Below are 12417 nucleotides of genomic sequence, written 5' to 3' on the forward strand. Positions count from 1 at the left end.
TAAGCTGCTGTTAAAAACGATCAAATTGATTTAGAGATTAAGATTAAGATACAATGATAGTTGCGCAGGTTTATTACATGTGCTTGTAGACTCTAAGTGCATGGGAAAAGTTCAAACCACCAAAGTGTCCAAACTGCACAGACACAGAAACATGGCACAAGCACAATTCTTCTTCATAAAAGTGATAAATGGCAGAGGATTGCTTTTAAGGTCATCAAGATCTGGCAGTTGCTCCTGGTAAGTTGGCAGGAGACAAATTAGGCCTAGTTTTCCTCGTTCTCTAGGTGCCTCCAAGGTACTGAAGAGGAAAAAAAAAGCTGTAAACTATCCACAGGGATGGTTGAATTTATCAAAACGCTGAGATAAAAGCCATTTAAACCCTTGTATGTACAGGATGACCTTTTGAAAAATGTTTTATTTCTGAGTGAGGGGCAATTTTTGTTTAAATGGCGTGAAACAGTTACTCAAATACCAAATCTTTTTGTTAACACCGCCTCAGAGGTTTAGGTCAGCCATCTTACTGAAAACCATCAACCTTTCTCTTCTCTTCTGCGAGTCACTGCCCACCTACATTTATTACATAATTAATCCCTCCAACTCCCACACGACAGCCACCTGAATGTGCTCTCCAGGGTCATGAGCAAACATGCTCTCCCCCTCTGAGACACTATTCATGCACTGTGACAACAGCAGCTACAGGCGAAAGCCACACAGGTGCCGTGGTTTGTTTGCAGACCAGCTCATGCACTAATGCGCTCGAATTCAGTATGAAAGCTGTAAACTGGGGGCACCAGCATCACGAGACAAGAAGGTAACACTTTAACCAAAAATGGAAAATTTACTCAACAATCTATTTATTTTAAATTCCTGCAGTGCTTTGTCGACCTCTCTGTGTGTTATGGTGTTGATATTTCCCAGCTCTTTCTGACACTCGCAGGCTAAACAAGGCCAGTGACCCCCGTCGTTTTTTCTTGCGTAATACTGGCACCGTTGGGGGAGCGCAGCCTGGGCACATGACTTGGGGGACAGGGCACTGGTGCGTGGCGGTGGTATATGAAACTCTGTCACCTCAGATTAATATGAGATGAGAGGTGGAGGGGGAGGAGGAGGAGGGGAGGAGGATGTCAGGCAGCCATCACTGCCAGCCCTCTCACTCCCCCTAAAGGACAGAAGGAGGCAGAGCAGCCTGCACTGGCCCAGAGGACTCATCACTAATGCTCGTCGCTGCTGCACTGACTTTACCACACAAGTGATCCAGTTGCTGAGAAGCTCCATAACATCTCATTAATAAACTCCAATTTCCTAAACTACTGCAAATCACATCAAAGGTGTTAATGATCCAGTTATTACATTAAAGGTCCATTATGTTCTTGATTAATTGTTTGTGTATGAAAATGTGTTGAAATTTTCATGATAACTGAAACCATTATTCTTTATCATCCATTCATCAGATGAATATTTTCACCACTAATTGGTTCATGTTTAGTCCACAAAATGTCAGAAAACAGTTCATTACAATTCATCAATACAATTTCATGAAGCTAGAAGATGGCGTCTTTAGACTAACAGTCCAAAAACCTCAAAGATATTCAGTTCATTTTTACATAAGACAAATAAAAGCAGAAAATCGTCACAGAACAAACAGTGAGAAGCTGGAACTACTGTTGTTTGAAACAATTAAACAAATACCCAAATAGTCGCTCTGGTTCAAACTGAATAATAACAAATAATAAAATTTACAGAATAATGTGCATCTGCACAAGATCGTGCAATCTACTGCGTGATCCCTGCACACAAATTGAAATTTATAATGTTATATTTCTGTGTTGATTTGGCTCCATGGTAATTTCTGAGGCATCTATTTGTACCACAACAATGATTTGTCTTCTAATCCTAATAGATGATCACAGAGACAGAGTAACACCAAGTGGCACTTTCTGCTGCTTCAGGGTGAAGGCTCGCTTGTTTTCTAACACGGCTCCATTTTTCTCGCTTAGACTTGCTTAGTCACACACACAAGCTCAAGGAAGATGGTGTAATAGATTATAAGCAATATGTTTTGCCTCATCATTTTTCATCTTACAGGTGTTTGTTTTTTTTTTTAAACTTCCAGTGATATCTTGCTCTGGATTCAGTGTCAAAATCTGCCACTCAAACGACACATCTTGTCAGCTTATCTATTATGCTTGGCAATTAAAATGAGCCAAGGGTGTTGACATGCCAGCGAGGGTGTAATCCCACTCTAGCCCAATGAAAGGCACTGCACTCCATCACTAGGAAACAGTTCAGTGAACTAACACGGCAGGAGTCGAGAGCTACACAAGCGCACAATTAACACAAATTTCCATAGTGACACATTTTAGACGCAGCGGAGCGGTCGTGTTCCCCGAAGCGACACCTCAGCTCTCCAGGAGGACGTCGCTCCTTTGTCTTGCTGATGGCCGTCATTCATGAAACGAGCAAAAACAAACAAAAACAAACAGCAGCAAGTGAATGGAGCTGTGAGGAGCACAGAGACAGGTGGCCTGTAGGAGAGCCAGAGACTACTGCCAGTCACCCCAGAGAGAGGAGAGAGGGAGGGAGGGAGGGGGAGGGAGAGGGAGAGAGAGTGGAAGAGGTGAAAGGGTGAGGGAAAAAAGAGGGAGAAGGGAAGAAGGGAGAGGAGAAGTGGTGGCAATGAATATGGAGAGAGAAGGAAAGAGAGAGTGAGAGACTGGGCATGGTAGGAGGGGGGAGAAAAGAGATGGAACAGAAGACGGATTTGATAAAGAGAGGAGAGAGAGAGGAGGGAACAGAGGGAGAGAACAGGAGAAAAGGTAAGAGTGGATGATCGATGGAGGGAATTAAAATGAGAATGCGCCTGGGGGAGGCAGAGATACACGAGAGAGCAGGGATTGGGCGGGTGACGCTCGGCTCTGATGCCAAGCAAACAAGCAAACAGAAAATCAGAGAGTTGAAAGGTGTGGATTTAAGATGGGCTGATATCAAAATGTGCAGGAGGCAGCAACACCGCTGAGGAGAGAGAGCGAGGTCTTCCACTGTTCCTCCATATCTCCGCTATGGAAACGTACAGTATGATTGCTTTTTTTCTTTTTGTCGAGCCACTGAAGAGTCATCTAAAACGAATGGGAATAAATTGAGGGGTGAGTGCGTGCATGTGTGTGTGTTTGTGTGTGAGAGAGAGAAACACAGAGGAAGAGAGAGAGACACCCGCTCTGCATGAGGTGAGTGACAGGCATGAATATTTAACGCCTCTCGCCGTCGCCGAGGTGACGGCTATCAGCTCGTCAGTCCTGCCTCCGATCCATTCACAGCTGCTGCCTTATTGGCACAATTAGACAGGGATAGGGCTCTGATTAATTGAACTGGGCTCTCCATTCAATCCCTCCAGAGCGGCACAGGTCTCTTATCGGGATCACAGCGCTCTATTCCTCTGAGTGATGACAAGTTGAAATACTATTGGCAGCCGTGAACACACACTACAGTTAAGTCGCCACCCGTGCGCTTTGACTGGCCACAGTAGGATTCATTACTTTATTGATAAGCCAGCATAGCTGAACATAGGGATTTGCCTCAGTGGCAGGTTTAATCATGTACCACACGCTAATGCATACTGTATAATACACAGACTACATGAATCATTACAGTGGGGGGATAACAATAAAATACAAAAACAATAAATACATATTAAGACAATTGTATTGCAACATGCCCACAAATTTTACTTCTGCAAAGTGCTGATGTTTCAGATTTTAGGGCTTTAAACTAAATGAAAAACTTTATCACTATCATATATATATATATATATATATATATATATATATATATATATATGTGTGTGTGTGTGTGGTCTAAAAACCGGCCTGTAAAGTTTGGGGCGGTGACCTATGGATTTCACCAGGCTCTGCTCCATTAAAGGTGATGTTATCAGCAGTCTTGGCTTAAACAGTGTAATTTTATGTGTAGATGAAATTCTTTAGTTGCAAAGCAGAGGTAGAAAAGTTGAAGAACAGTACCCTCTCCTGGACTGCAGCGCAAGAGGAGGTTTTTATTCACAACTGGCAGCAGGTTTAGTGATGCCCTGTCTGTTTTTGGTGCATCGATACAAGTTGGAACAAAAATAGTCAAGTTCATCAACAGTAACATGCTGTTGATGAACTTGACAGTGATCTGAAAATCAACTGGGAAAAGAGTGAATAACAGTAATTGAGTAAGAGGTTTCTCTTCCTCCTCAGTGATTATATGTTTGCAGTTTCTGCTTTGATTTCCATCATCATCATGTCAGACTTTAACCAGCACAAAAATTTTCTATCCAATATTTATATTTAATTTATATTTATATAATAAAACTAAAAATAAACCCTGAGGCACTTTAAACTTGTTATTCATAATGTTTTCAATTAATAACTAATTAAAATGGTAGTGTATCATAAAACACAGAACCAATACATTTACCCAGGTAGGCTACGCGCTCAGTACTACAAGTGGGTCACAGCAGTTTTGGTTGACAGTAAAGTGTGTTCGAAACTAAACCAGGGAACTGGAATAGAAAAGGATTTCAGCTTTCAGACATTTGAAGAATGGGACTGGTGTTTTTCTACATGTTTTTAATTGGTCTGGTCTGTTTCTCAATGGTTTCCAGCTTCCCTGTCTCCCCTGTGGGACTCAGCATCAAGCCCATTTGTTCCCACTAAAGACATACATCTTCAGAAATACTTCACATACAGTATATGAGGTTTCTTTTGTAAAACAGGGTCAGTAATTTCTTAAAACAGCTGAGCACAGTTGTTTTTAGCAAACATTACTCAAACAGGAGAGATTTTATCAAGACTAATTTATTAATACACAATGGTTGGTCTAGTGAGTATTTATGGCACCAAGAGCATGAAGGTCTGATTCAGAAAGAGAGCTCTGGTAAAAAAGGAACATGTCAACTAGAGCAATGGTGTGTTTTTAATGGACATCTATGAAGCACAGAGAAATAATGATAATATATCAGATTATGAACACACATGCAAATAGTTATTAATTGGTTTAATTCTTCTTATACTTATTTGTTTTCTTTTCCTTTTTACTTCTTGCCAAATATAGATGACATGAATCTAAAACTGGGATTGGTGTCAAATACTCTGACATTGTGAATAAAGTTGGCATGTTCAACTTCTGCATCAACGGTAGCCTCATTACGCCGCAACACTTCAAGTCCTGTTCAGCATTTATAACATATGATGTATTAAATGGTTTATAATAAACTATAATGTGATTGTAAGCAGATGTAAATACAGTTCAAGTGTTTATTCTTATTTCAACAACTCTTCCTCTCTCCTATTTATTACGACTATATTACGACTTTGTTTTACTAGTTTGTCATTCATCATGTTTATACACCAGCCTATAGTTACGGACGGCAAACACATTAATTAACACTTATATCTGCTTCTAACCACGTTAAAGCAAAATATAAACCATTCATTACATGTTTATATACTGCTTATAACTGAAAAATAGGGGGATGTAAAGTGTTTATAATAAGTGTGTTTGCATTAAAGTGCATTTGCTGTTTCTCCACTGAAAAATAAGTTGTCATCTTGCATTTTTTTAAGCTAATAAAATTATGACTTTCTTTACCTGAATGAAAAACTAAGTTCATGTCAATCTCCATAACTGGTTGTTGACGACCACTTTGAGGTTACAGGTTACACTGGTAACACAGTTATGATCCAGTTACAACAATGGAGGGAATTAACAAAAGTTTCCAACCATTGACAACTTCCCACAGAATTAACAACTGCCCTTGAAAATGAACCCCCAAAAGCGAGCCTGAGGCGACAGTGATCCAGGGAAGTTGGAGCGTCAGGGATAGACTCCAGACACGTTCTCTCTCTCTCTCTGACCTCCTTTTTAACAGATATTATCTGAAAAGTAGGGTTCTCTAAGTAGCACAAGGACTGTGTCAAACTATCTCATGACAGGCCAGGCACACCATCAACCTGTGTTTTACTCAGAAAGACACGAGCAAGTATTTTGTTTTGTTGATATAAACCTCCATGCCTGGATGGATACACCTCACATATTGATCAACTCTTTTGAAGTAGCTGTAACCAGAGCTGAGGTTAAAGCACATTTTTCTGTGTAGTATCTCCTTGAATCAGAATCCTTTGACTCTCCAGTCTATTCAGTTTAGGGCTACAATAATCAGTCAATTAATCAATTAGTCAATGAACTATAATAATATAATTTGTTTCAGTCCTTTTTTCAAAAACTGGATGTTTTCACATGTGAGAATCTACTGCTTTTCCTTGTATAAGATTATAGTAAACTGACTATTTGGAGGTTTTTGACTATAAATCTAATCAATTCATCAACAAAATCATCAGCAGATTAATTGATAATGACAATAATTGTTTGGGGCAGAACCCTTTGTGTCACAAATTATTCAATATTTATGAGTATTTATGTGAAACTACAGCTCAGGTTGTGTCTCATAGATTTTAAAATTGCTATTTAGTTGAATTACTGTGACTGTTCTATCTTGTTTTTTGCTAATAAAAAGACAGAAGACATCAAATATTTATTAAAGCTGCACTAATAATTCATACTGCACTGAACAGATATTTTTCTCAGGGGTTGGTAGAAAAGGATAATGGATATTGAACTTTCAGGCAGCCAGAAACACGACTCTAAGTAAATGCTAATGTTCCTCCATGCCAGCTGGAGTCAAAAAAGTCAACAAATGTTTTATCAAGTGATTTTAAAGACACAGAACTTTGGGTTTTTGCATTTTGGTTTCTTACTAATTTAGAAGTTGATACAAATTGTAATCAGCTATAATAACTTAACAGCTCTAAGTGTTTCAGCTGTGACATATTAAACTGCTTTTACTTAAAGCGAGAGAGTCAACCCTCCTGCAGTGCGTAATGTGAATGTACTCTCATTCAGAACATTACAGGGGATGTATATGTAAACAGTACCTGCTATTCGTATTCAATAACTGCATCGGATAATTGAGTCTTAAACATATACTTTTGAAGCATTCATTTCATTTTTTACTTTTCTGTTGGCAGGTAAACTCAGACACAACATTTTCAACCCCAACCAGATATTCTGAAGTGAGTGGTCGGGGGTTCTGTAACCAGCTTCTTACTGGCTCATAACCAAGAGTTAACAAATATCTTAGTTATTAAATTAAGTGAAAGATAGCCCACTTTTTAAATCAAAGAGAGCTTAAGTCCCTATCAGTGCAGAGGTTGGGATATTAGTTATTTTTATTGCATCTCTCACATGATAAATGCCCCTTTAAAGTTTTGTGATACTTATGTGATACTCTCACACACTGACATCCCTCCTGCAAAACCAGCATCAGTATCAGTATCAGTGCATTCCTGGTGTGTGGAGTACAATACCTCCTCCTGGTCCAACATGTAGAGCTGATTTCCGGAGCTCACACGGAGACGGGGGTTCCAATGGTCGTGGGGTGGACGGTCGTGTGAGGGTCGGTCGTAGATGGGGCGGTCGGGCAAGGGGCGGTTGTAGGAGGGACGGTCGAAGGAGGGACGGTCGAAGGAGGGACGGTCGAAGGAGGGACGGTCGAAGGAAGGACGGTCGAAGGAAGGACGGTCGAAGGAGGGACGGTCGTAGGCAGGACGGTCGTGAGCAGGACGGTCGTAGGAGGGAGCGTGGAAGGAGTGGGCGTGGGTGCGATGATGGTGATGATGATAGGAGGGGGGGACGGCACACCTTGCATCTGGACAGGAGAGAAGCGGGAGAGGCGGGTGAAGGAGGGGAGAGAGGGAGGAAAGAGGTCAGTCAGGATCCTCAGCAGGAGGGTTGTGATGCTGTGGCACGTCTGGCCTCATGACATCAGCATCAGGTGTCATCACCACCTGACGTTACTGGACCCAGGCACTTCATTATCCTGAAGTGTTAAATGATAATAATAAATATTATTATCATTATTATATCATTTACAGCACTTGTTAAACAAGATGGCCGACTTTAACCCCTCTTATTTATACTGCAAGAAAGTGAATAAACACACTTCCCAAAAGTCCAAACTATTCTGTCGAAGAAGCAAAATCACAATGAATGAATTCAACAATAATACATAAAGTCTTGCATTCACCAGTACCACCATTACATTTTGCTTTTTCCACACACACACACAAATAATACAACTGAAAGGAGGTTAATGCCAACACAAAATAACATATCTGCACAGCTGGTTATGGTCACCTGAAGAACTCAGAGTGCACAATCCATGAAAGAGGCAAAACACTGGTTGTCAAATGAGTCATGAACAAGAGTTGGACATACAACAATGCTCCAGTCCAACTCAAAGCCTTTTTTTTATTCTTTTTTTTTTTTTTTGTTACCCACACCTACAAGGCTTCAAACACCTCAAATTAGTTCACGTTTCATAATTTTCTGTAGCTCCTTTTCCAAAGCCTGTTCAAAGCGGAAATGTTGCATCTTTATTCCACCTGGCTGAGATACAAACATAGAAGGCGGGGGGGGGGCATTGTTGTTCCGTCTTTATGCCAGCAGCGGAGGAAGTCACTGAGTCGGACCAACGTCTGTGCAAAAGCGAGAGCAGGTGTGATGGGCCCGACGCCGACACTGTTGCGTTGCACATCACTGTGCCACGGTCTCTGAAGTCACACACTGGGGCGACATCATGCCGACTTTGTTTGGTTCAGTGTAAACAAGCAAAGCCAGCAAACTGAGGGGCCTTCCTAAGGTAAGATAAGATTTGATAAGATAAGATAAGGTAATATAAGATTATATTAATCTCAAGGGGAAATTAGAGATTCTTAATGAATGAATTCTAATTCTTAATTCTGTTTTCCTAAACTCAATCCCCTTCACACAAACCAGACAAAAAGAAAAGAAAACAACAGGGAGCTTTTAGGACTAAACATCGAGTCCTGAGGCAAATGAAAATGTAAATACCTTTTTTTGTTTGTTTGTTTTCTCTTGCAAAACATTCCAAGAAGGAATGAGCATTGGATTCAACTCCCTTCATTCATGAGACGAAGACACTTGATGGTGACTCTGCAAACATGCTCTGTGGATTTGAAAGTCTCTGTGTCTTTTAGTTTTAAAGTCACGGCTAAAAATGATAATTTCCTAATTGAAGAAGTCCTAGATCCAGCTCACCACCAAAATCTAATCATCTGTTCCTTGGCCCGAGGCCGTCCTGTCCACCAAATCTGTTCCTCGGTTCCTGAGATATCCTGCTGACAGACAGAGAGAGAAACTGAACTGAAACCTCCTCGGTGGGGGTAAAATTATCTTTGACGTTATCCCTGATCCCAATGAGGGTCGTTTAAGCATATGTGGGGTGGGGTGGTGGGGTGGTGGATGAAAACGATATCTGAGGGCTCGGAGCTGCAGATAATTAAAGAAATTGATCACACAGTATTGGAGACATTAATATGGATTTTTTTCCAGGTAGCCGTTTGACTTGGTCTTAAATGTGCAGCTGAGGACCTTTGGTAAATGAGGCACTTTGTCTTTTCTTTCTTTGCAGCTGTCCAAGTTTTCTGGCCTTATTGCACTGTTTACTTGTGTTTTAAGGACCATGGACACAGACTAATGTTGCATCCATGCTTTTATAGTATAACCAGAATCTGTCCAAGCTTTGTTTTCCCTTAAAATTGAATTCATTTAAACAGTCAATGCTACTCAGTATAATATAGAATAAAAGTGCATTACAAAGATTTTTCCATCTTTACACCTCTGCCTCATCTCTTTCTCTGTAACTTATTCATCCCACTCACTCTCTGCATCTAAAGGGCCTCTCTTGATGGATCAGCTGCTTTCATATTGACCTTACCCCTCTTTAAAGACTCCTTATTTATTATCTTTGTTTAAACTCTAGTCATTTTTTTTTCTTTTCTATAAAGCAAGAGGCAACAGCAGCGTCTCCCACATCCCTCAGATTAGACCGCTGAGCATTTTAGTTTTCAGCCACGGATACAAAAGCAAACGTCTTGAGGTGGTTCTCTCACTTTATCCCGTCTGATGCTGGAATTCAAAGACCCTCTCCTCGTCGACAAACAGTCTAGTGAAACAAGCTCGCCACAATGCACCGTCTTCACACACATTGCCAACAGGCTTAATCAATTGTACTTGTTTAAAACTGCTTGATAGTCAAAACAAAAAAAGATGACGGTATCACCTCTCCGCTGGCATCACGATTTCATATCCTGGTCCAGGAGATCCAGCAGCTGATAACATAAACAACAACAGCTGATCTCAGCCTGATTTTTAAAACTAGATCCTGGGGTAAACAAGTTAAGACAGACCTCTGCAGCCTGTGAGTCAGTTTAAGTAACATTCCCAGAGCGGCTCGCACCTCCTGCACCAAGGAAAAGCCACATTCACACTTCCAGCATCTACAGGCTGTACTACAAGGCCAGCACACAAACACACACATTTTCAAAGAGTACAACAAGGACGCAGGACACACAACATTAGCAGATCCCACTTTATCACCCCCAGTTCACACTTCACTCCCTGACAGTGACCAATGATTTTAAACATACAAGTATTTGACAATGACTGAGGCTCTGCTCTCTCTGTAGTGAGCCAGACAGAGTCACATGCAGCCCACAATGCAACACTCCAGCCTGTCATAACCGATTATTTTACTGCATCATCACTTCTCTGGAAGCCAGAGAGCTGACGGCTTCAATGCTTCTCCATCCTCCGTCAGAGTGGAAAAGCACAACAGGCAACCATCTAATTATGGAAAAATAACAACTCAGTTGATCTTTCAGGTTCCTGTTTGAATTATGAATCAAGCTGCTGAAATATAGATGAGCCTCTAAACAAGCACAGCTAATTAATATGGACGATTCAAGGACTGGAAAAGGGAGTGGAGCACGGGAAAGTGGATTGTGAAAAAACATGAAAACTGTGGAGGTCACATCATTTTCCTCACACCAGTGGAGGGAGCGGTCTGGGGGTCTTGATTAAGGGCACGTCATTCAGACATATGGATGATGGAGTGGAATCAAATCTGGGGCCTCTCTGATGGTGGGTGACCACTTTAAACGCTCCATTACCATTTTGTTCAAGCCTGCAAAGCTGGACATATACACATATATATGCACGCAGAGTAGCACAGAGTAGCAAATTTAGAAAAAATAATATGATGTAACATGAATAATTTGAGTGGACAGAAACTTGAGGCCATAAATACAGGCCACTGTGATCGGGCTGCATTAAAGGGTCATGATAGCCTCCGCCAAGCCTTTGTGTCTGAGCAGTTTTTACAACATTAAAGCGACATGTGGAGTAAAAATAAAAAGACATATACAGGATTTTTGACAGCTGCCCGATTTATTTTTTATCTTATATGATTTTTTTCCCCGTAGAACAGTTTTATAACAGGGCTTTCTAGAGTTTCCACTAACAATTATCTTCATTGCAGTTATTTTTGGATTAATTCATTTGATCTATTAGAAAACAGTGAAAGAGATTCACCACCACATCATCACCACAAGGCACAAGATGATGTCATCAGATGTTTGTTCTGGTTTGTTCAACCAATAGAACAAACCCTAAAAATATTCAGTTTACTATAATGTAAGGCTGAAAAAAGCAGCAAATTCTCACATTTGAGAATCTGGGACCGTTCAGTGTTTGACATTTGTGCTTTAAAAATGACTTAAATTACAATTCCCACCCCCTCTCTTACCACTGTAAAAACCCACAACACACACCCACAGTGCATTCAAAGTATTCAGACCCCTTCACTTTGCTATGTTGCAACCTTGTATGAAAAAAATTATTCAAATTATTTTTTTTCTTCATCAATCAGCAGTAAATACCCAGTAATGACAGAGCAAGACCAGAATTTTAGCAATTTTTGCAAATTTATTAAAAAAGGAAAAACTCAGAAAAAGCTGTTTGTACATGTTGGTTAGGGTCCACATGTGGCTAATTCAAATGACTGGACAGGATTTAGAAAGGCACACATCTGTCTATATAAGGTCACGCAGCTCACAATGCATATCAGCGCAAAAAGCCATGAAATCGAAGGAACAGCCTACAGCGACAGCACTGTGTTGCAGCTACAAAGACATTTCTGCTGCACTGGAGGTTCCCAACAACCAGGAGTCTTCCTATAGCTGGCCACCCCACCAAACTGAGCAACTGGAGAGAAGGGCCTTGGTAAAATAGGTGAACAAGAACCTGATGGTCACTGTGGCTGAGCTCCAGAGATGCTGTGTGGAGATGGGAGAAGCTTCCAGATGGACAACCATGACTGCAGCACTCCACTGATCGGGGCTCGATGGCGAGTGGCCACACAGAAGCTTCTCCTCGATGAAAGACGAATAAAAGCAACTTGGAGTTTAGACAAAAGCAGCTAAAGATTGTGAGAAACAAGACTCTCTGCTCTGCTGAAAC

The 12417-nt window shown here is 40.9% G+C and overlaps 1 protein-coding gene across 2 annotated transcripts in view; it reads right to left on the reverse strand.

The window, feature by feature from the left end:
* The window catches only part of syngap1b (synaptic Ras GTPase activating protein 1b), a 145213-nt gene that overhangs the window by 99345 nt on the left and 33451 nt on the right, over positions 1–12417 (reverse strand). For both annotated transcript variants that reach the window (XM_071468722.1, XM_071468723.1), the window contains one exon: positions 7404–7744. In XM_071468722.1, coding sequence (XP_071324823.1) covers positions 7404–7744 — 341 coding nt within the window. The remainder of the gene's footprint in view (positions 1–7403; positions 7745–12417) is intronic.

Source organism: Trachinotus anak, unplaced genomic scaffold, assembly GCF_046630095.1.
Source record: "Trachinotus anak isolate AG129_WGS33_773 ecotype Australia unplaced genomic scaffold, CSIRO_AGI_Tana_v1 ptg000032l, whole genome shotgun sequence".
In the NCBI taxonomy this organism is placed as follows: Eukaryota; Metazoa; Chordata; class Actinopteri; order Carangiformes; family Carangidae; genus Trachinotus; species Trachinotus anak.